Below are 25,654 nucleotides of genomic sequence, written 5' to 3'. Positions count from 1 at the left end.
GGCAACCAGATACAGTGCAGAACTTTTGACCATGAATGGTAAAAACCAAATGACAGCTCAAGGTCTTCCGGCATTATTGATTAAAAATAAGAGTTGATCATTTGTAAGCTGTTCAGGCTCCATGAGGTTGAAACATAATTCTAGAAGCCCTTACACGGACCAAATCAATCATATTTTAAATCTTAAATTAAAACTGATTTTGTTTAGGTTTCTAAATAAACATTTATTATTGCTAGTTATTTTATTTAAAAAGGGAAAAAATGATCAAGTCTACTAGTTCATCTCAGAAAATGTAAATATCTGGATGGGTAAGCAGGAACAGATGGATTTATGGATGGAAACTTTCATATATTTTGAATTTATTCAATGTAAAGTGAAATATCAGGTCTTTCCTGTATTTGGCTTATAGATCATGAAAATCAGAACTCAGGCTTCTCAAATTGTGAAAATATCATAAGAACATTTCCTAGTATTCTGTAAAATATGTTCATTTTTATATTGAGTACTTGGTTGGGAGTCGATGCAGGATGGCATGGAGACAATCAGCTTGTGACACTGCTGAGTTGACACTGAAGCCCAGGTGGTTTTGATAGTAACAGGCCTAGGGAGCTGAATACAGTAATGACATGTCTAGCAAACAATTTGGTAATAGCTGTGGCATTGTGGGCAGGTACTAAGTCCTGGTGGAAAAGGCAATACACATCTTCCGGTAGACGACTATGTTGACTCTGGACTTGATAAAACACAGTGGACAAGCCATTCCAGCAGATTACATGGCACCCCAAATCAACCCAGATTTAGGAAACTTTACACTGGTCTGGATTCTGTGCTCTCCACTACTCCTCCAGACTCTGGGACCTTGATTTCCAAATGAAATGAAAGAATGTACCTTCACCAGAAAAGAGGACTTTGGACTATTGAGCAATATTTCAGTTCTTTTTCTCCTTAGCCCAGACAAGATACTTCTGACACTGTCTCTGGTTCAGGAATAGCTTAATATCATAATAGCCCCTTTTCTGAATACCCCTGTGTGTGGTGGCTCTTGCACTGATACCAGCCTCAGTCCTTGTGAAGTTCTCTTGACAATCCACTGTTGCTTGTCCACCTTTTCCCATCATACTTTTTCCTTCCAGTTAATTTTAATACAGCACTCTGTGAACAGCCATCCTTTTCAGCAATGACCTGCTGTTGCTTACCTCGTTTGCATGAACTTCTATTATTGTTTCCCATGCTTTTCCACCAAGGTTATCCAAATTGACATCATTAAGATCATTTCCTTTAGTAAAAGTATAAATATACTACTATGAAATCGTTCATAACAAGAAAAAGTCTTTCAAAGATATAATGGAAAGACTCAAATTGCTGTACCGTATATGTCGTGTGCAAGTGACCTCTTTAGCATTTTATTGTTATTGATACATTATTGAGCAGTAAATGAGCCCTGCAGCAGGTCAAGTTGGAGCATTTTTCAATAACTATATTGTGTGCATATAACATTATAAGAGTAGTATCAGGATGGATTACTGAATAGGACTGCCAGGCACAGAGCCAGATCACATGGCCATAGAGATTTCATTTGGCCAGAGCCCTGGTAAGACATGACTGTTAACATCTCTTGTTGGGCAGTCAATCAAACAACAAAGAGACACAAAAACCTCTTAAACAGCCACACTACTAAGAGGCACAGAACAAAAAAGTCACAATACAGATGAAAATGCCAACAGCTTTAAAGAAACACAAAATGTTTGCAGTCAAAGCAACGCGGTAAAAAAAAAGAAGCACAGAGACAAAGATAAACCACCAGCAGGCTTTCAGTCTGGTTTTGCTGTTGTATAGCACGGATGCGGGCTTTCTGGATGAAAGTGCCCAGAAGTTTATTCTGTCATAATCAGATCTGTCAACAATAGCAGCTTAAGCTCAGAAGTAAATGTATTAAAGTGTATTGAGAGAATGTAGTAGATTGACTGCAAATCCAAACACTTATACAAGTACCTGAAAATTGTACAGTACAGTGTTGGAGTAAATAATCACGTTAATTTCCTGCTCTGAATTTTCAGATCAATCTGACGAATAAAAGTGGCCATGTAAACTGAAAACTAGAAACTGCTGGTACACCAGCATCCCTGTCCACAGTGCAGCGAGATTTACATGTAGCGGGTTTCAATCAAGAAGGAAGCCCCTGCTCTAAAACCTTCGGCATTCCTCACTTCTGCTAAGAGGACATTAAAGATGTATGTTGTACAATCATTCCACTGTGGAAAAGGTTTAAAAAAAATAACAATTAAAAGCCCCAAACTATTGTTGATCAGTGTATAAAAATTTCTGACCACAATTGTATGTCCTGACACACAGTGAAACTAGAACCAACTCCGAAGTATTGAAAGTATTTAAGCTGTAAACAAAGTTCTCTCTATTTATACTGCAAGTACTGAATATACTGCTTCAGTTGATCATATGTTCACTGTAGTATATGTGGAGTATAATGGAAAGTTTCACCTGTTCATGGATCAAAATTGTTGCTTACCAAGTGATTGTCCAGCAACGATCCTGGCGTTCTCTCCAGCCACGGCTGCCCGGGCATTCCTCTCGCTGGCGTACTGAACAAAGGCGTAGCCTTTGTGGACAGAACAGCCCACAATCTTGCCGTATTTGGCAAAGATGGCCTCAATGTCAGCCTTGGTTACTACGGCTGTGTTGAGGTTGCCGATGAAAACGCGAGAGTTGAGGGAGCGAGGATCATTCTTGTTGGTCACGTTGCTGGTCTGGGTCTTCCCAGTCATCCTATTCCTGCAGCAATGCCTGCAGGGAGACACAGTTGAACACTGCTCAGGAAGCCAGGAAGGTTAGATTGCAGAGGTTATACATAGAGAGTCAAACAGCGAGCAGCAGTGGGATGTAAACACTGGTCAGATCTGAGAGCATATGTTGTAAATAATTCCTCAGATTTTCTTTGTACAGGCTGAGAAACAAATCCCTCCCTAGTAAAACTGGGGTAAAAAGGCTTGCATGTTATCCTAAAGGCTTTTTGTAGACAAATCTTTAATGATTTTAGATTAGTCATATTCACGTATTTATTTATTTATTTATTTATTTTTAAAACTGCCACTTGTAAAAATTATAATACAGCATGTATTTGGTGTCATCTTTCCCTCCTGAGAAATTTTTATGATTAAACAAATGAGCAAAAGGACTGACAAAGAGGAAGACATTGATAGATAATAATTACAATAAATATCAAGCAAAGTTTAAATCAAACTCCAGGCACCATTGAACATAATTTTACAAAGCCAAACCTTGATTGCTGACATTTTTTTTTCAATCATCTTTCAACTGTTTTCTCAATTAATCATTTAAAACATCAAAAAATAAAATAAGGTAAGAGGGAACTCTTTCCTGGTGTCTATTTTTTTAGTTGATAAAACCCAACAATATTCAGTTTGCTGACATAAAACAAAGAAAAAAACAAGAAAATCTATAATTTAAAAAATGACTGACAGTAACTTTGGATTTACTCCACTGCTTATATATTTTTAAACTAATTGCTTGATTGTGGAAGCAAAAATCAAAAACCCAATGAAAATGAAAAACATTTAAAATGTCTGAACAGACTGATTTTGGTTATTTTTGCCTAAACTGCTATTTTAAAATTCTACATTATTTATCTCGAGTATTCAATGAATCACATGGTTACAGCTCATGAGTCGTTATGCTGCTTATGCTGTTATTATCCTTGTCTAAGTGTTCACTTGTACTTGTGCCTACCTCAGTGAGCATGGAGACTGAGACAGATTGCTGTCTGCAGGAGGGGAGAGGAACTCTGACACGGAGGCGGCTGTGATTCAGGCGTGTGAATCTGATAGATCTCACTATATATGTGAACTGTGTTCCCACATTTGAAAATAGCGCATCACACTGAAGTCACAAGAATCCCCACTCACTGTTTTACCCTTTTCTTTTTTTTTTTTCCTTTTGAGTCTCTTCTATATACAGTGCCAGAGGTGGCCTTTATACTCCAACTGAGTATTTCACATTATAATCACTATGTTCATCTTTTTCACAGCGTTTCAAAAAGGAGAAAATGTAGTATTATATATTGTTACCGCTATGGTTGACACATTGTTTCTATATACATGTTCATGTGATAAATAAAGCACACCCTACTTATCAGCACATTAAAAAAGTCCTTAGCAAGTCTTAAAATTAGGTAAATATACCAACATTATTTATTTACATCCATTATTTATTTATTTACCAAAAACTAAGTGCAAATGCAGAAGTATGTTAATGTTCATGACAGTACATTTACCTTGTTTGTAAAGGATGCCATGAGAAAGTGTCTTTTTTTTCTAAAAACAGCATGGCAACACAGCTTAGGATCACATTATACATGCCGCTTTGGTTGCTTTGCACATTGCTATTGATGTTGCATTCACTTGAATGATAGGTGTGAGGCCCCAGACATCAGCACTGGTATAAGAGGAGAAATCTAATCTTTTCAAACTTTTGCAATAACTCTCTCTGTATACACTGTGAATTCTGGGCTTGTACTAATATATCATTAAACTGGTGGTTTAAAAAATCGACACGACAAACTGGCTGTATCTCTAGCAACCAACATTCAAGGTGTAGGTAATTGGTGCACAACCGGCCAAAACAAGTTTGAAGCAATGGTGTAAATATGAGTGTGCCAAAATTCCTCCACAGCCATGTGACAGACTGATAAATTCATACAGAAAACAATTACTACATGCTAAAGCAGCTAAAGGTCATTCTACAAACTCAAACAAATAAATGACATGGTGTAACACGTTGTTGTATTTAGATTTTTTTTAACAAGCAAAAACACAGATTTTTTTATTATATCCTGATAAACACCTGATAAAACCTTAGACTTGAGAGGTGTACTTTCTTTTTTACATGACTGTATATGTACAAACTTGCTTTGTGTAAAGGTACCAACCTCCCAGGTTATCAGCATTAATCTTGTAGTATGTCATTATATTTGCATCATAATATCACAAATGACATTTAACTGCATAACCACTACTTATGCTTAGGTTAAGTACTCTTTGAATGAAAGATTTATTTGAGTGCAGCATGGTATGTGAAAGCATGTGAATATTTTAACCACCAGAAGAAGAATTACTTTCAAACAGAAACCAGGTCAACAGAAATACAGATAATTTAACTGGACTCCTAACATTAATTTGCATTTAAGCATAAAGCCAATAGGTCATCTAGAATTAATCTTAGGGCAATCCTTCTGTAAACATCAGCAGCACATCATGATCTTTTTACCTCTGTGGAGCCTGCACTGTTTGCTCCTATCATGCCACAGTCCTGGGAGACGAGCATAAAGATGTGCACCACAATAATCGGACACATCCACTTCAAGAGGAAGGAAGAAACTTTCAAGTTGTTTCTTCTTGGAATTCCCAGTTGGTGGTGGTCTTTGTTTGTGAGTGAGAGTGTGTAATGAGGCTTTCTTAACCCAGATTTCACAAAGTGTAGACACATTGCCATGCAGGATAAGCTCTCATGAGGCTATAAGGACAGAAGTGAGTCCCAGTGGTTAGCGCTGTTACAGCTACTCACAGAGAGTAGAGAGATTAATTATTAATACTAAGAATTATTTAACTAGATTTAGATATATTTGTTTATATATAGTCATAATCAATTAATTTACAATCTCTGTGGTTTAAGCTTCTTAATTGAGAGGGTGCTCTGGGTTGTTCTTGTGTTATGGAGCTTTAAAAAGTCTCATTAGTAGATTTTATTTCCTGTACTGAATCAAGTTAGCTGTCTTTGTGCTAGGCTAAGCTAATCACCTGCTGGATGAGCGTCTTCTTCTAATTAAACATTAAAGCTAAGAAATCTAAAAAACTCATTTTATAGAATCTAAAATATTTACTGTTTTCTATATAGTACTTGCTAGCTGATGTGCCTCTTACGAATATATTTAATTGCTTGATTTTGCTGCACAGCTGAAATCAAATGACCTGAATATAAAACATATACAAAAAGAGGTGCAGTTATATCCATAGGTATTTTCTCAGAAATATTTTCCCTGCTGGAGGTGGAGTGCAAGCATGTCGAGTGACAGTTACTCTAAACATCTGCACACATCTACACCAACACAGACGCACTGAGTGCAGTCAATCCTCTCTCAGGTTCCCCTTGCGTCACAGCTTCCCCCATCCTCCCCCATCCTCCCCAACCGCTTCTTTACTTCCATCCTTTGCCTCCACCCACATATAATCCACTCTAAATCTCCTCTGCTGCTCTTCAAAAAATCTCCTTTTGCACAACAGAGAAGAGTAGATGAATTAAAACTGGTGCATGTCCCATATTACGGTAGTGCTGTGAGTTTGGAGTTAATTGACTTAATTATCGGTAGTGAGAGAGCAGGAAGCTGACACTCTATCCAATCAAACCTCAAATCCCATTCACCCCGTCTCTACCTTTTGAATGGTATCGCACCCCCAACACCTTACCCAACCTGCGGAGTGACTGATGGATGTGGAGTGCACTGAATGGTCTCTTTGAGGCAAATGTACAGAGGTGAGGCCATTAGATGGAAGATAGTTGATTAAGCAGGAGAATATTTTAAATAGATTTAATAAGAGAAAATGTGATTCAGACAAATGCTGAGCACTGAATGAAAGAGGTGGCATTTGCTTATTAAATACTAGTTAAGCGGTTTAAATGCACAGTGCTGGGAAGACTACAGTAGTTTGTAAATAATTTTTTTTAGGTATTATATATTTATTCATTACATACAGTGGAGTGGGACATGCTAAATGGAATCTGCTGTTTCTTACATTTAATTAATGGACACTCAGCATTAACCCTACGATGTAACCTACGCCATAACAGATGCCATAATTGACAAGCAGCTCCCTGGAAAATCGAGCTACACATCATGTCGATGCAGCCTACAACTATTGTGTTTGGCCTGTTCAGTACTGTCAATCCCTCCTGGGTTTCCAGATACTTCTTTCCCACAGTTTTTTCACTTATCAGTGGGAGAAAAATAATCATAGCTTCAATATAAGGATTCCAGGAGGCAGACGGTACGCAAAGGCATGAATAGCCTACTCGTAATGACGTCGGTCAGTTAAGGCAAAAACTGAACAATTATACATATTCTGTCTTAAAACAGAGAATGAGTTTTCAGTGATCACAAGATTAATCACATGTATTAATATGAGACAAAAGAGTCTTACATCTGCACCATCGCTCATTCTTAAAAAAAAAAAAAACTGCAGTGAGGATTTATTCTTTAAAAAGAATTTTAGCTTTGGAGGTGGGAATGTGGCTTTGGTCCAGAAAATATTCCAGTAAACTACTGGAAGTACAGCCTTGAAATTATAATTAACAGACTTTACAGCATGCATGGTTGTATTGTTTCAGAGTTAATGACATATTTTAGAGGGTACCTTATTATTTTATTATTTTATTTTCATGCAGTTTGAGGAGTCAGTATATGTGTTCATTATTGCTAAAATCCAACTGTTCCAATATACACTGAACTGTTAAAATATACATTAGAACCCAAATGATCCACACTTTATGCCATCCATCCATTTTCTTAGCCACTTATCCAATTCAGAATCGTAGGGAACCTGAAACCTCCACTGGGTAGAAGGTGGGGTACCCAGGGTAGAGCTATGGCCAATTTAGAATGACCAGTTAAGCTAACATGGATGTCTTTGGACTGTAAGAGGGAGCTGGAGTACCCAGAAAGAACAAAACACCAACTTCACACATAAAAGCCTGTAGGCAGGTTCAAACCAGGAACCTTTTGGCAACTGTAACCACCTAACCACTGCACCATCCAAACCATAGATGTCCAAACTTTCATTAGATAATTGCATAGCAAGTGGCTAAGCTTTCCTACCTGAATATTAGAAGCTCACCGGACATCGAGAGTAACTTTGGGTTGAATATATGTTGTTCTCAAACTGCCATCTCTGTGACTAGGGGACATTCCCTCTATAGCTTGAGCCACAGCTGCTCAAACGTTAGCATCTAAGTAAGGTAATGAGCACGAAGACAAATGCCTGCCCAGCATCAGTAGGTTCTTCAAAGCCTGAGGGAACGGCATCGAGCAAAAACAGCTATATGGACCAGAAACAGTTGAAAACAGCAAATTGCTTCTTAAGTGTTTGTATGTCTGTTTCTGAATTTAAAGCCTGGTGCAAAGTTGCTTGTAGACACAAGACATTACCTCGACTAATGGCTTGAAGTTTCTTACAATGTCTGCAAACTTGTCAAACTTCTATTAGCAGCTGACAGCATCAGATGGTCACTGAGCAACCGCTCAAGCGACGCTTTAAATAACCGCAGGCTGCATCTGGTACAAAAATACAACCACAGTCAGTCTAAGCAGAAGCTTTCAGTCGCCACATTTTTCACGTAGAGCATCACTCAGTTATCCTCAATTACATGTTTTTAATGAAAGTGATCACAGGAAAAAGGAGTAACATTATTCCTCTGGTTTTCAAAATGGAAAGAAAGAGACTTCAAAGGCCATTTACAATATTCATGAGGCTCTAAGATTCTCAAAGCCTTTTAAGAAGAAGCATGTGGCATAACTGCTGGCAAATGCTTGGTGGAAACGTCCCAGGCCAGGAAACACGCTCACATCGAATTCAAAGCAGTCTGATAGGCAAGACAGGAGGAGAGAGATGGTGCTGGATTCATCTTGGCATGCTTAACGCTCCTGAAATTAATGCAAAATTACATCTTCGTGCATCACCGGAGCTGTGAATACATCCAAACTCATCACTGGCATGTTTTTCCACACACAGACTTTGTTTTGTCTCTTAAAAGTCTTTCTTATAACACAGAAGTGAGTGTCTGACAGTGATGTTTTCCTTTCCTTTTTTTGTTCAGGGCTTCTACAGCATCCTCCCGTGTTGCAGAGGTTCCAAGTGTAAGTATTTCATGGATCCTCTTTGGTCCTTTCACACTGACTGTCAGGGGCTTCAGAGCCTGAATTCTCCTGAGATAAAGAAGCGAGGAACTGGTGAAAGTAATCATTTTAGCACTTCCTCTCTCCCTGATCTCTCCTCACTGACTCACGCTCCTGTCTGAGGAAGAAAGATGAAAACTTCTCATCCGATATGACAAATACATATGGGATGTGAAAGATGCATTCAGGCCGCACTCACTCCCCACTGTTTGAATGCTGCACTGCAACATTTTATCTTTAGCAAGTTGACAGCGCACAACCAAAAGCGACTAACCTCGACTCTCGTCAACAGAGGAAAGTTTAATTTGCAGACGTCTTCATAGTCTGTCTGAACAGAGCCATCGACACACGTCGGTTCTGCTTTATCAGGAGGCAGGTGTTTTTCAGCTGTGTCTCATGTCTCTTGCTTGTAGTGCCTTTCTGGAAAAACGTGGCTGCTCAAGTGAACAAAATATTGGTTTATAATAAGACACCTTTTCACCTTTTTGCCTCATTTCTTTGATGGACAGCCAAACACATTACAAGGGAAATACTGTGTACTGAAACCTAATTACGCTTTCATACAATCTAAATTTACAAACTGGGCACCAATGCAGCTATGGATTATTTCTTCTCTTTCTACTGTTTAAAATGTGTAACGCAAACCATGAGGATCATCATGTAGATTAAAATAGATCAAACAAATGTTAATCAGCCATAAACAACAGGTAGGTTTAAGGTGTTTAAGATAGATTCCACCTGAGCGTATGTTTGATAAAGATGAAGCTGGAGGTTAGCTTAGCCAAGAGGCTAAACAGCAAGAGTAGCATGTCTGGAGAATAGAAGTTCTTCAACCACCTCTAAACCTTTTATCAGGGGACCGGAGGTGTCAAACAGGGGTATTTAACATCATGGGCCACTGAACTCTCCTCTCAGTGTGAAAAACTTTGAATTTACTGCTGTAAAATAAATAAAAAAATGATTGTCAATCGTGAAAAAACAGAAATCTTTTCCAGGCAGGTTCTGGCCCCCAGGCCTTATGTTTGACATCCCTGCCTTATATTAACACTATATACCCTGAATGTTTAATGTGTAATAAGAACAATAAACACTATGGTGATACCAGGTTAATTGACTGTTGTTCCGAATTTAACAGACATGAAGAATGAAGCATTCGTGTATTTTAATTCTTTCTTTGTTTTTTTTTCATGCAGACGCGTAGCACTTTCCATGTTTCTGTTGTGAAGATGTGAGGATTTAACAAAATGTTTCAATAATTTTGCTGAAATCACTCAGTTACTTGGTCTGTGGCTGTCACTCTCAGTCATGGGCCAGTAAAAAAGCTTAATTACAGCAGCAAAACATCTCCAGACAAAAACAGGTTTAATTTTCAAAATTGAAAAACCTTGTTAAAATTGCATGAGGAGTGCATTGAATACAATCTTGTAATGAATTCAACTCAGAAAAACAGAAAAATATTTTGTTGAATATAAACTGATAACACTGTTGTATTTGTGAGTTCAGTATAAAGGTGCAATGAGCCGCTCTGTAACTTATAATAGAAAAACACAACAGATCAAAGTAACAATTGGATGATGATTAAAAACTATTTTAACTACTCATCATGTAGAGTGATGTAGATTAGTGAATGTTATTTATTAGGACTAAACCTAGTATTATGATTTATTAAATGTTATGCTGGAAACGGGCATTAATGATTAGTTTGAATGCAATAAACTAATCACATCTGGTTTGTAATTTCAATGTAATCGCCGCACATGAAAGGAAGTAGCCACTTTCAATCTCAGCAAATGAAACTATCTGAAAACAACTTGACAGCACAGTAAGAGATGTGTTGTTCCAACGGAAAAATTTGTATTCCCCAATCGGTTGCTATAAACTTTATTGGTAGTCCCACATTCATGGAGGCTTGAAAACTATTGGTAACCACCGACTTGTGTGCAAACACTCTACTCGACAAGCAGCAATGAAACTGAAAAACCAGAAATGGAGAATGTCACCTTCAAAGTTGCACCATTTGAAATGTGGTAAGGCTGGGGAATACATTTTCCATAGCAAGCAGAGGTTGCCAGGGGGTCAACAGCTGATTACTAGACCTATATCTCTGAGGCTGTAGGGAGTGAGAATAATATACCTGAAGCTTATTAATCTAATTTATGTCTCCTTTGTTCAAAGACATGCGCATTACAAAGGAATCAGTTTTTATGATACGCCCGTTTTCTCCATTCTTTTGAATCACAGCCAAATGAGAAACTAAATGTGGACAGAAAAACATTTATAAACTATGCTGCTTCCATGTATGAGTTTTTTCCCCGTCCTCTCTTATGTGAGAATATACACAGCATGAGGTGTGAAGATTTATCAAAATGCTGGGGAAAATGCTGTTAAGAATCTCTCAGTGACCCACCAGCTTTTATTGTTACTGGGAGACTTTGGAGCAGGAATAATGACTGCAGCTGATAGGACCGCCGCAATTTTTCATTGTCTGTCACAGTCAAAGAAAGAGATGTCATCACTTTAAATGCACAAATTCCACAAAGGCACAATAATATGCTTAATCAAAAAAAAAATTGCATTAGTGCTAAATTAAATTTAATTGCAGAACATAATGAATTTAACTCAGACAAATGGTGAAAATCAGACAGAAAAAAAGAGCATACCACAGACTTCTGAGCATTAACATAAGGTGACTGTGTAATAACAACACTATGTGGGCACCAGTGCCCTTTTTTAATAACCCTGTCTCACCCTCGTTCATTATTCCATGCTCCCTCTCAGCCATAAATTACTCGGCTAATGCCCCAACAGCAGCAGCTATTGCTGAATCATTCAAAGACCCCAATTAGCAATTAAGGACTTAATGAATAGAGGTCCTTGCTGGGCCGTTTTCCTCCCTGCCCAGAGGAGCCTGGTGGAATCTAATTTCTCCTGCAGGACTTGTACAGTAAATACTGGCTAACAGTGCAAAGGAAATAGAGAATAGCCCATTACTGCACACATATAACCAGAAACCTGCCCTCCAGTTTCGAGCCCTGTTTACTATGTAGCAGGAATTTCAGTTCTGCTGTGGATCTTAACAAGGAAGGATGACTGTCAGGCACTATTCTTATATTTTTTCCCTTCAGTTCACACCCCATTACCTTCTGCATAATACCTGTCTTGAGTTTGAATTGAAGAAGGAGAGGGGAAATGGCAACAAAAGGAGAGAGAAAGAGAGAGGGGGGGTTTAAAAGGAGGTGAGATGGAAGGAGAGAATGAGCGAACTTCAAAAAAGGAAGAAGGGAAAAAGACATTTGCAATGCCAATCATTTTCAAGGAGCTTAGAACTGGGCCTTGGACCGGAATATCAAAGATGGAAAATGCAGGCATACATCATGCGGTTGGTAGGTAGTGCTAGCTTATAAATTATTACTGCGACTCTATCCTTTTATATTACTATCCCATCAGCCTTTTATCGTTTACATATTTTTCATATATTTGATGAATTGACTTTTGAACTGCAAGGCTATGCTTTACTGTGCGAGAGTCCACAAGTATGCGAATATGCAGAGTTTCTCAAAGGAGAATACACTCTATTTTCCATCAGCTTTACCAGCCTCTTTATGGAGTCTCTGTGAAGCATGAAGACTGAGGGCACACGGTCACGTGCCTAAAATGAGCAGTGCCATAATCTGATTTGAGCAACCTATAGCGACGACAGCCGGGAGATAAAGGCACAATGTGACCTGTACAGTGAGATGGGATGAAGTCATATCTCTGGAAGACATTTTATCTCGCATCTTACAATAATAGAAGTTCTGATTATCTCTGAAATCGGTGCAATTTAATAACATACCAGAAACGTGATCTGTGAGGTCAGTGTGTGTCTTTCACACTACTCTGTTTTGGGGTGATTTTGATGGTAAAAGCTGCTTACATATAGTCTCACTGATTCCACAGGGACATTGTTTTCAGGCATTTTTGCTTTACTGCATCGCTGTGCACCAATTCATTACATTCAAAGTATTCTTAAAATTTTACTTTCCGTCTTGTTGGGAGTCTACCCTGTTCTCATGAAAACAGAGGATTTCTCCTGCATTACTAATATGTGTATGTGAATGAATGACAGGGGGGGAAAAAAGACTCCACCTGCTGTTGCAGCAGGGGGAGTCCACACAAAGCTCTGCTCGAGGGCATACGAACATATGCCATGCTTTCCCATATCTCTTGGCACGGACATATTTCTCCATTTCCTTAATTCTCCTCTTGTGTGAGTGCCAAATTTAGCTTCCTCTCCAGCAGGCTAAAGTAACTGGGTCACTAGAGCTGTGGGTAATTAGCAGATAACAAAATATGTTTCCGCTTTATGACACCAGAAGGGTGAAGACTGGGGGTTAAAAGGCATATTGAGGTAATAATTTGGGGCAGGAGTTGACACCCAGGGTGAAAGGTCAAACGTGAAAGTCAGAAATGGAGCAAATGAGTCGAAATATGCATGAGGCTGAGGGGGATGCGGATGATGTGGAGGTTCTTTTCCATGAATGTGAAAAACAGCACGACAAAGAGCTGATTATCATTTCATTTTAGGAAGAATTTGCAATTTAAATGAAAAAAAGGCTCTCTTCTGCTGCTAAACGTTACGTGCCGACAATGTTTTCAGTTTATTGTGCACAACAGATTTTGTAAGCAGAGTGACGGCATGGTGAATGCATGCTGTGTCACAAACACTAAATAGTGCTCATTTTAATGCAAATACACATCCACTGTGATGCAAGCAGGAAAGATTCAATTAAAAAAGAACAAAAACATTCGGGCAGGAGCCAGTTTTTCTCTCTTCGTGATCCTTCGCTTTCTGGTTTCTATATTTGTTGACAAAAAAAAAAAATCCCAATCCCAAACAAGAGTCGTGTGGGAAATGCTACATTTGTAAATATTACAGTTCTTATTTTGTGTTGGAGATGAAAATAAGGGGAAGAATGTTAATTAACATCCACCAGCCAATTTTTTTACGTAGACCTGGAAAGACTGTTCTGAGATTTTGGTACATATGGACATGATAGCGTCACACAGCTGCTGCAGATGTGTCAGCTGCACATCCATGATGCAAATCTCCCATCCCTGCACAAAGACGCTCTATTGGATTGAGATCTGGTGACTCTGGAGGTCGTGTGAGTACGGTGAACTCAACATCATGTTTGAGAAACCAGTTTGACAGGATGCGAGCCCTGTCACATTGTGTATTCTTTTACAGGAAGCAACCATTAGAAGATGGGTACACTTTGGTCATATAGGGATGGACATGGTCACTGACAATACTCAGGTAGACTGTGCTGTTTAAATTATGCTCAGTTGCTACTAACGAGCCCAAAGTGTACCAAGAAATTATCCTCTGCACTGTTACGACACCACAAGCAGCCTGAACTGTTGCTACACGATGTTTCATGTTTTTACACAAAATATTGATACTTTTTTTTTAATGCCTGGTCCCATCTGACCTGATTAGAGCCATCATTAACAAACACCTGAACAGGTGTATTTGATAAAGTGGCCAGTGAGTGTCAGGTAGAGCATATTCCAGCTTTGTTTTGTTTTGTTTTTTACCCGTGGCTTTGAAATCTAACTACAGAAAAGACCAGTCTCACTTATACAACTACATAACAGCTTCTTTCAGCTCCTCATTCACAAGGGGTCGCCAGCGGGAAGCTCTGCATATTTGATTTGGCAGATTTTTATGTTGCGTGGCCTTCCTGATGCAACTTCCAAGGGTTCTGTGTCTCCTCCTGGAATCCTTTGCTTTTTAGGCAAAAGTGTAGAACTCATAACTAATTTACTAAATTACCTGGGTGCTTTAGATCAGTTTCTGACAGTGAGTGTGCCTGAAATAAACCACATTTTTTTAGGTTTACAGTAATGATGGAGACCGTGCAACAGCTTGAGTCATTTATGAGTCATGTTCAAAGTGTGTGTCTTTTTAAAGGTTTTAAAGTGGCTGCTATCAAACACAATCAATTTTAAAACAGCTGAATTTCTTTTAGTATTTTTAGATTTACTAAGCTTGGAATTTCCCAAACTTTGAGCCTGGTATGCTGCTGATCTGCTTTTGGTCAAATACCCATTTCAGCTGTAAATTAATAGCAACAAATGGAGTCCTGTGCAGCTTTCACACCGACAGTCTGCATAGCCCCTTGGATGATGTATCCCTGATTGGGAATACTCGGCACGGCGGTATAATCTTTAGGCTTTGCATGCAGACAATACATGTTGTGGGATCAGTCGGTGGTTGGTTTTAATGGGATTTGTGATTAAGGTTCCTATCTAAGTGGATTCCTCAGAGGTGTGTTCAGAACACGATCTGATGCATTTTTTTTTTTTACCAGAGTTTGACTGTTTATTAAATTCTTGAGTAATTTTTGTGTGTAAAGTAGCAAAAAAAAAATGTATCTGCATTTCTATCCTTAAAAACTAAAGGATATTCCAGTTTTAAAGATTTACTATAGTATAATGTGTATTCTACGAAAACATTTCAATGTTTTTAAGGTGAAAGAGCTTCTTTAATCTTCATCAAATAACATTTTGGAGCAACAATAATATTTACTCCTTACCAAGAACCAATCTTCAAAATGCAGAGTAAAAACTGAAAACCATTGTATTTTGAATGGCACTGGACTCGATTATACATTGTTTGAAAGCACAAAGCCGCATGGCTCAAAGTGTGTGGTCATTTTAGGATACCAATACCACGGCAGCAAATAGTTTTATACTTGCACACGTAGCAAAATAGCAGCTTCTTTTTCTGTTTTATTGTCTGTGTGGCTGCAAACCTGTTAAATCTCAGTGTACTGAAGTTTATTTCCGCCAACAAAGTCCAACTCACAAAATGCTTTCTGCTTCTTCTTCTTTGGTAAAAAATGGTGGTGAATGTCATAGGGTTACTTCTGTTGGGGTTGGGTCAGAAAACGCTCTGGGAAAAAGTATAAATGTTCCTGATACTGGTAAAACAGAAATATCTACTCTGCTATACTTCTGTTTATTCTTAGTGCATAAGATTAGAGATTAAATTCTAAACACTAAAGAATAAAACACAGCAGAAATCATTAAAATAAGTTATCTCGTTAGGTTTTTAAAATTGGGCCGGCTACACTTGAGCTTCTTTAATGAAGCTGATGTTTAATGTTTGCTGAAGAAGTCTCAGTTAAGCTCTAGAGTAACTTAAAGGGCACAGTGTGTGCTTTTATAGTGCTGTTTATATTTTGTCAACACAAACAGCTCACTGTGGTCCCTTGAAAACACACACACACAAAAAAGAAAATAATGTAATCTTAAATGTCAAGGTTCTGGTTTAATATCTCTAAATTTTGTGTTACTTCTGAGCAAGTCAAAATTTTGCGATACAAACATGAAATTTTGACCAAAACATTTTTGTATCAGTGGCATAAACAAACTTCCACAGATCACATGCAGTATGAGGGGAATTAAAAGAATCAAGCCCACAAGGATGAGCCAAAATGTGCATTTTCTCTAGTGGACAATTCCTGGCTGTAAAAGTGAGTCGACCCATATAGACTCATGTTAAAATGTCCAAATTTCCATCATTAAAACGCACATTTACAGCCCAGTATCTCTATGGATAGTCTTACCCTTCACAAAAATGCCTGAAAGGGATTTAATTTTTTATAACTTATCCATCTGAACACTAGAATAAAAGGCTCTTTTAGTCACTTAACTGGACCACTGCACTCTGGCTGTGCTGTTGGTGCCTTTAGGAGCATTTTCATGGACAGATGACAAACATTACAGCTTCAATCGATTCAAAAAGTTTGTGCTTCAGTTTTGGTAAATGTAATCTTAGTATTTTAATGTTACTTTGCACTAATGATTAGATGTGAGTGTCTGCGCAATGCAGGGATGTAATTTATGAATACAGCTTGCTAACACCTAACAAAACAATCTGACATTAGCTGATAGCTTAGCACTCCACCCTTTCATCCAATCTGGCAAACATGCCAGCAAGGGCTAACGTCAAAGCTCCAAAATGCATATTTGAAAACCAGCTGTTGACATCTGTCTGTTTATCCTGTGTACAGTCAGTCAAAATGTCCAACTCTAAGCACTAAAAAGCATGTTTACACCCTGGTGCTGGAAATGGTTTTAGTGTCGAAAGCTGATATTCTCTTTTATAACAACAGATCAATGATCACCCTTGAATTTGTTAACAATTAAATTTAGGGGCGCAGTTGATTTGATTGAGAGGAGCACCGACACAGGCAGCTGCAGGCGATCTGCTAAGGCCTCAATTTGTGGTGTCAGTTCCTTCAGGAGCACATCACTGGAGTTATGTGATAAATAATAAGGCTGACTGTGAAATATGTGCTGTCTAACAGTTTTGCTCTCTGGTTTGGGAGAAATTATTTTATCAATCTGTTACTAATTAGCATGTTTCTGTGTCTGCGTGATGCACCTGTGCAGTTTATGGGTGAGGATTCCAGGTGTTAACTTTGCACTCAATTCTCTCCTCTAAATATAGTCACTTCTGGGAACAGAAAACAAAGATGGCGTGGGTCATAAAACAAGATTTAATTCCCCAACATGTGAATCCAGAAACTAATTAATTCTGTTTCATATAAAGTATTAAATTAAACTTATACTTTAGATTCCTATATTGAAACGGTTCAAGAAATGCTCAAATGTTTAATTTAAACTACTTTCCCTGTTCTGTTGATAAAACACAAAATGATAATTATCCTTTCTTCGGCTTTTGAATGTGAGGTGCAGAGCTTGAAATAGCTGAGAATAAGACGTCTGCGGTGGAGAGGGCAGGGGTTAGTGAGTAGAGACGCTCCAGACTTCCAGGCAAGAATCATCTCGCTCCAGCTGCCAAAGGAATAAAGTGTTGGGAGCTGTCCATGGTGCTGAAATCAACTACTATCTCTGTGCACAGGGAATAGAAGGAACTGGCCGTGATGCCGAGATACTGACGCTGCAAGGCGAATGGCACGTCTCACAACAAAAGTGAGCATCAGGTGCATGCATACGTACACACTGGCTGTCGTTCAGTCAAGCTGCTGCTATCCAAACACACACTCTGCCCAGAGAAATGTGTTGAATATGACAAATGCAGGCGTAGAAATAGCATCCGAGAGCAGCAGCCTTAATAAGGAGCAGTGGGTATTACCACATGCATAATGTAACACAGAACTGAAGTAGAGATCACACGTATGTACTCATAAAGCCCACTCCTCCACATGAGCATCCCATCATCTTTCTTTCTGTTTCTGCCTTTGCCCGTATGCTTTTCTCTTTGGTTATCTCTCACATGCAGGGGATATAAAAAGAGACAGAGAGAGACAGCTCTCCTAATCTGTTCTTTGACCTATAGTTTGAAAGCTGCAGCCGCTCTAAAATGTTTTTCATCCGTAGCTCGCTGAAGATGGGCTCTGTGGTGCGTGGCTTCAAGGCAGCCCGCATCGTACACCTGCTAAGGGTCAATGATCATCTCAGCCCACGGGGGCACAAACGTAAAGCCGGGCCTCCGCTGGATACGGGCAGGTTGCTGACCGGTCCAGAAATGCCTGGCTAAACTTTATTCCTTCCATCCCCTCTCTGAGCTCATAGCGATTCAGTGCATGCGTGTATCGGCTGGCTATTCCAGAGTCAGCCTCCCACCCTCATTCCTTGTGAGAGATAAGTATTGTTTGCGTAGCAGCACATTTCATGCTCGGCTTCCCCCACCTGTTCCCTGACCTGCGAAGTCTGAAGGCTGGAAACGCTGTCAAACGTCTCCACACACATCTTTTGAGGCTGATTGAAAGGTTTTTGTCTAGAGCTCTGAAAGTTTCCCTCAGTGGAGCACAAAAACAAAACTTTGGTCAAGGATTCCAGCAGCCATTTAAAAGGGGAACGTAATATGGATTGTCTGGGATTTAGTGTTCTTTTTGGATTTGTTGCCTGCAGGTTTGTGGGTGAGATCTGGCTGATACAGCAAGGTCAAACTATTAATCAAATCTATCAAGCCTGATTTGCATAATGAGCTGTCACAGAATTTCCAGCCAACTCCTTTCCCCTCTTCATTGACTCATTTAGTGAGTTTAAGTTTCCCAGCTTCTCTGCGTAAAGCCTGACTGTGTCAACCAGTTATCAATCCCACATGCATCAAGGCTTATGTGTGTAGCAAGACAAACAGGGCAGAGAAGCACAGCTGTGTCTGGTTCAGCTGGCAGGAATCTGTTTCCTTTTGCATATCAGCGATTTGCATTCATAAAGTTGTTTGAATTTTGCACAATGCTGTCACTGGAAGGCAAATGTGAAGAGCAAAAGAGCTGAATGCTAGTGATGTGCGGATCGATCCTGAAATATCGATTCCTCCGATACCAATCGTTTATGTTCTAGAATCGATTTTCACATTAAAATATCGATATTTTAGTAATTTAGGGTAAATTTGTAGTTTATCATTAACAGGAACACAGTGGAAAGAAACTATATCATTCGGATTGTCTACATTCAAAGGAACTACTTCCTCTTCCGCCTTTCATAAGAAACTGTGCGAAATACGGCTGTATAAATGTCTCGCAGCTGCTGGCGTGCTCACTCACAACAATGGCTGATCGTAGTTGGAGTCATGTGTGGACGTATTTTACCTCCACAAACAGCTGAGACGTGGTTTGTGATACATGTGGCAAAAAAGTGAGGTGTTGTCGCTGCTTCCACCTGAGGACCCGGCCTTCGCGGTCTAAAGAAAGCCGGGTAGTACGTCATGAGCTCCCTCGGTGGAGTGAAACTCTGCCGTCTGCTCCTTGCTATCTAAAATATAACCGGGCGCTGACGTAAACTCTCGACCGTCTCACACTTCTGTTTAATCAGTTTTCTGTTTGACGTTTATTCAGCTGTGTGAAAACCCCGGAGGAACCCTCCCGAGGGATTAATAACGTTTTATTTAATCTAATCTAATAACTTTAATCTCAGCCAAACCGATTTACTCACGAACAAATAAAACACTGAAAAAGCCAAACAATAACATTTTTAAGTTATCAAAGTGACTTATACAGGTCCTTCTCAAAAAATTAGCATATTGTGATAAAGTTCATTATTTTCTGTAATGTACTGATAAACATTAGACTTTCATATATTTTAGATTAATCACACACAACTGAAGTAGTTCAAGCCTTTTATTGTTTTAATATTGATGATTTTGGCACACAGCTCATGAAAACCCAAAATTCCTATCTCAAAAAATTAGCATATTTCATCCGACCAATAAAAGAAAAGTGTTTTTAATACAAAAAAAGTCAACCTTCAAATAATTATGTTCAGTTATGCACTCAATACTTGGTCGGGAATCCTTTTGCAGAAATGACTGCTTCAATGCGGCGTGACATGGAGGCAATCAGCCTGTGGCACTGCTGAGGTGTTATGGAGGCCCAGGATGTTTCGATAGCGGCCTTAAGCTCATCCAGAGTGTTGGGTCTTGCGTCTCTCAACTTTCTCTTCACAATATCCCACAGATTCTCTATGGGGTTCAGGTCAGGAGAGTTGGCAGGCCAAGTGAGCACAGTAATACCATGGTCAGTAAACCATTTACCAGTGGTTTTGGCACTGTGAGCGGGTGCCAGGTCGTGCTGAAAAATGAAATCTTCATCTCCATAAAGCTTTTCAGCAGATGGAAGCACGAAGTGCTCCAAAATCTCCTGATAGCTAGCTGCATTGACCCTGCCCTTGCCTAGTGGACCAACACCAGCAGCTGACATGGCACCCCAGACCATCACTGACTGTGGGTACTTGAAACTGGACTTCAGGCATTTTGGCATTTCCCTCCAGACTCTGGCACCTTGATTTCCGAATGACATGCAAAAGTTGCTTTCATCCGAAAAAAGTACTTTGGACCACTGAGCAACAGTCCAGTGCTGCTTCTCTGTAGCCCAGGTCAGGCGCTTCTGCCGCTGTTTCTGGTTCAAAAGTGGCTTGACCTGGGGAATGCGGCACCTGTAGCCCATTTCCTGCACACGCCTGTACACGGTGGCTCTGGATGTTTCTACTCCAGACTCAGTCCACTGCTTCCGCAGGTCCCCCAAGGTCTGGAATCGGTCCTTCTCCACAATCTTCCTCAGGGTCCGGTCACCTCTTCTCATTGTGCAGCGTTTTCTGCCACACTTTTTCCTTCCCACAGACTTCCCACTGAGGTGCCTTGATACAGCACTCTGTGAACAGCCTATTCGTTCAGAAATTTCTTTCTGTGTCTTACCCTCTTGCTTGAGGGTGTCAATGATGGCTTTCTGGACAGCAGTCAGGTCGGCAGTCTTACCCATGATTGCGGTTTTGAGTAATGAACCAGGCTGGGGTTTTTTAAAAGCCTCAGGAATCTTTTGCAGGTGTTTAGAGTTAATTCGTTGATTCAGATGATTAGGTTAATAGCTCGTTTAGAGGACCTTTTCATGATATGCTAATCTTTTGAGATAGGAATTTTGGGTTTTCATGAGCTGTGTGCCAAAATCATCAATATTAAAACAATGAAAGGCTTGAACTACTTCAGTTGTGTGTAATTAATCTAAAATATATGAAAGTCTAATGTTTGTCAGTACATTACAGAAAATAATGAACTTTATCACAATATGCTCATTTTTTGAGAAGGACCTGTATATCATGTTTAACCCGAGTAGTGAAAGACCGCGGGGGTTTGAAAACGATGTGTCGGTCGGCTCAGATATTTGAAGTTTACACAGCTACATTCTCACCTGAAAATATGTTAAAAGTTTTTTTGCGACCCAGAAAGAGAAATAAGAGTAATATTAAAACTAAGTAGCTGCCGTCATTGTTGGAAACTGGAATTGGCTGGGCCGCGCTATGAATTCTGCGATGTGATTTTCCTATTTTGTTGTCCGGGTGGAAAATCGGGAGAATGGTGGCTCCGGGAGATTTTCGGGAGGGGCACTGAAATTTGGGATTCTCCCGGAAAAATCGGGAGGGTTGGCATGTATGGTTGTGGCAACATCATTAACCTTGTCAAACACCTCAGAGTAAATCATATCACAGAATATGACGAGCTTATGTTGAGGCGAACTGAAGAGAAGGACAGGGACAGGTGCTGCTAGGGCGAGACAGACGTCTCTCATGGAGTCCTTTAGTGCTGCAGGCAGGCAAGGTGTTCAAATAGCACACAACTTCAGTTTTTTTTTATTTCTATATGATGAACTCTGCATTATTAAGTGATAAGAACAAGAAATCTGATGTCCTGTAATCATTATGACGCTATAATTTGAGATACAATAAATAAAATGTTTTTGTACAAAGTATCGGTATCGGATCAGTATTGTTGATACCACCCTGAATATTACTTGGTATCGGATCGGAAAGGAAATCAGTGGTATCGCACATCACTACTGAATGCCTTCACCTTTTCCAGTCGCTCTCTATAGAAACAAATTACACATTTACAGTGGAGATCTTTCTAACTGTAGCATGGTGACTGATTTATGTTTCTTCTCTTTTTTCTTCATTAAAAGAGCTCAAATTAGTTCATTATTTAAAACAAATCCAGGTTTGTTCGAGACATTTACTTAAAAAGACAAAAAAAGAGGAAAGGGAAGTTCAGACTTCTCTCATCTAGGCTGCAGAAAGAAGTACAAAGACAGCACCAAAACAAACTCCAGCGAAGTTAAATTTCTCACCTATTGGAAAAGCAAAATCCTCAAAGATGAAAATCAAAACTGTTATTTTTGCGCCCGAGGAGACGTACAGCCTCGAACACCAGAGAAACACTGTAAGACCCGAGAAAAGCACCAAAACCACACCAAAATAAGCCATGATAAAGGAGGAAAAAGCCAGAAAATAAGCAAAAGGTCGAGATCGGAACAAGTGAGCTCGTGAAAAAGCTGCTTCGGGAAGAGGAGAGGAAGACAGAGAAGAGGGGGGAAAAATATCAAGAGCGTCCGCAAGCACGTAGGGCTATTTCTCAGTGGATGTCACCGGAGCACAAACACTCTGCATCCAAGATTTAAATCATTGCATGCAGAAAACGAGAAAACATTTTCCCCGTGTCGAAACACCAAGAACAGGAAGGAAGAAAAAGAGGACAAAAATATGCTTAAGAAAATGGCAGTGGGAAATGTACTCACCGAGCGGGAGTAAAAGGTTTCAATTAAAAAGAAATTGGGCGTATAGCCGTGTCGGATTGGCGGTGTGCAGGCTTGTGTACACCGAGGCTCTGCGTCTCTTTTGCGCTCTCCGTTCTCTGCTGGTGGTTGAGTCATGTGACTTCGGATTGGTCAGAGTTTTTGAATCAGTCCGAGCTTTCTTCTTGTATTCGCTGCTGTCTTTTTCTGCTTTTCTCTTTCTCTTTCTCTCTGATAATGTCACTGATTTTTCCACGTAGAGCTTTTCCAGTTTCTCAAAATAGAGACCGGCACCTCTTTGAGGGTCACTGCGGGAGTCCCAGGAGGGTCCATGTGGTAACATAACATCTATTTCCCAATTATTTATTATGTTCATTACATGAAAAAAAAAAACACATGCAATGTGATTATTTTAATAATACAGTTTAGAGACAGTTTTCAAGCTCAGTTTGAATTCACAGTCTGCAAACATCTTGTAACCTCTCTGCTGTATAATGTGGAGATTGATTTGATTTGCTGGAGGAACACTGACTTAAAAGGCCCGATAGCTCATCCTCTGATTGGTCTGAGAACTTTTTATTAAATCCGAGTTGACCCAGAAAAGCAGAGATGTATGGAAGCTTGTTGCTGCCAGTGAAATAAATAAATAAAAATGTCAAGCAGTGCTAAGTCAAAGTTTTGAGTTATCTCAAAATTTCTAGTTACACAGTTTTGGGTGGATGGACAGTAAAAAAAACAAAAACAGGCTTCTCTACAGAAATGTTAAAGCCCTGCAGGAGCTGCTATAGGAAAGCACATCTGCCGCATGAACTTACCTATAAGACATCTGAGCGTCTTTGGGGTCTTTAAATTTTTAACTTCTGGGAATTACTGAGATGTTTGTCTAAAAAAGTTTCTCCTAAGCATACTGCTAGTATAACTCCAGCTTGTAGGTCATCATTTATATCCATTATATAACAGTACCCAGACAAAAATTAGGACTGCATCACTAAAATTAGGAGAGATGGGGCAAGAACCTTCACTCTGAGTTAAAACGACCACACCCCAAATCTCCAAAATAAGCTGAACCCTTTTCTATGGCGCTCCCTAAAGACCACAGAGGACATTTTTTTCTTAACTCACCATAAAATGTAGATTTTTTTTGCAATGCTTTTGCCTTTATGTCACAATAATTTAGCCGTAATATGGTTTACATGAATTTTAATCCACATGAATAGTCGTTGTGATCCAGTCCAGTAAAAGAAAGGCTGCAGATAACTTGAAGAGGAGAAATGATGTGACATTTTACATGATGCATTTAATGCTCATTACTCATATTAAACTGTAGATGTCCAACAGCATCCAGCTGCAGGTTGTGAGCACAGTTGCAGCTGTTCTTCCTGCTGTGATTGTTGAACTGCGCCTGGATAAGTTGTTATTGTTCGGACTTCTCCTGCTGCTGCGGTTCAGTCTCTAGTGAATATGTAGCAGGAGAAATAACTCAAAAGTATTGTGAGGTTATGTAAATGTTCCATAACATATTCTCATCCCAGGTTGTTGCACTGTATAATGCCACCCTGCACAAGGTAACAATATCCGAGAAATAATGATCAGGTTTAACAGACCTACAGTATCCAGACAAGAAGGCTGGTGGGGGTGGGAATGGCCAGGAGACCATAGTTTGCACTCACTTTTTGCTTTCATTGTCACTTGTTGATTAGGTTTACTCACTAAAAACTGCTTTTGTACCTTAAGGAAAAGCATGGTTCAGGTTAAAATGATCTACAAAACATTAAAAATGCATGTAGAAAAGTGATGAGCTGGAAGTGACTCCTGTTTATATTGCCATTGCATGAGCTCTGCAGCCCCACCAAAGTACACTGTATAATGTAACCCACCAAAGACTTTGACAGGACATTATTTTCTGAGGCTACGTTTATCTTGAAGTAATGCAAAAACAGTCCTTAAACAATATCTGTTGAGCTTAAATCCTGTTCGATCACCTGATGAACTGTCTTCCTCGTTTTAGCCATCACGGTCTCACAGTGGTGATCTCAGCAGTTTCACAAGTGACATACATGATGTTCAAAACTGGGGAAAAATAGCAATCTTGTCGCATGTATGATAAATTGAAGCTCCTTTATGCCGCTGTCAAATGTTCAACATAAGAGAGAATTACTTGTGTCACTGACATCCATCAACATTTTTCATTACACCGCTCCTTGTAGCTCATTATGTTATTTACATAAATTCAGTCCTTTTGCCAATTAACCATCATTGCTGAGGGCAGTATCACCCTCTAAGATTTTCATATATCATCAATTTCCAATTCAAGCCTCTTTGTGCTCTCATTAAAATCCGCTTAAATGATTAATCAGCTGAGTTTCCACTGGGCCTTATGAGAATACTGGTGATCAATGAAGATGTCAATGGCAGCGGCTCAATAACAGAGTTTAAAGCTCAGTTAATGTCCACTTTGCCAGTTGGCCACAGGTAAGAAGCAGTATTTACTGAGCTTTCTGCAGGATGTTAATACGACTCGAGGACATGAAAGGTGCAGCATTTCTTAGGTCTGGAAAACTTCACCCCAGCTTATCATCGTGTTTTATTTGATCCT

The 25,654-nt window shown here is 39.4% G+C and overlaps 1 protein-coding gene across 1 annotated transcript in view; it reads right to left on the bottom strand.

The window, feature by feature from the left end:
• Positions 1-2,507: 2,507 nt before the first annotated feature.
• Positions 2,508-25,654, bottom strand: part of LOC309694740 (RNA-binding Raly-like protein) — a gene marked incomplete at its 3' end in the record, with an annotated part of 39,800 nt that continues 16,653 nt past the window's right edge. The window contains exon 2 of the mRNA XM_082514950.1: positions 2,508-2,799. Coding sequence (XP_082371076.1) covers positions 2,508-2,799 — 292 coding nt within the window. The remainder of the gene's footprint in view (positions 2,800-25,654) is intronic.

The sequence above is a fragment of the Aulonocara stuartgranti genome, assembly GCF_965226115.1.
Source record: "Aulonocara stuartgranti genome assembly, chromosome: 18".
NCBI lineage: Eukaryota > Metazoa > Chordata > Actinopteri > Cichliformes > Cichlidae > Aulonocara > Aulonocara stuartgranti.
Note: the sequence above shows the minus strand (reverse complement) of the source record. Positions and strands in the feature narration are given on the sequence as shown.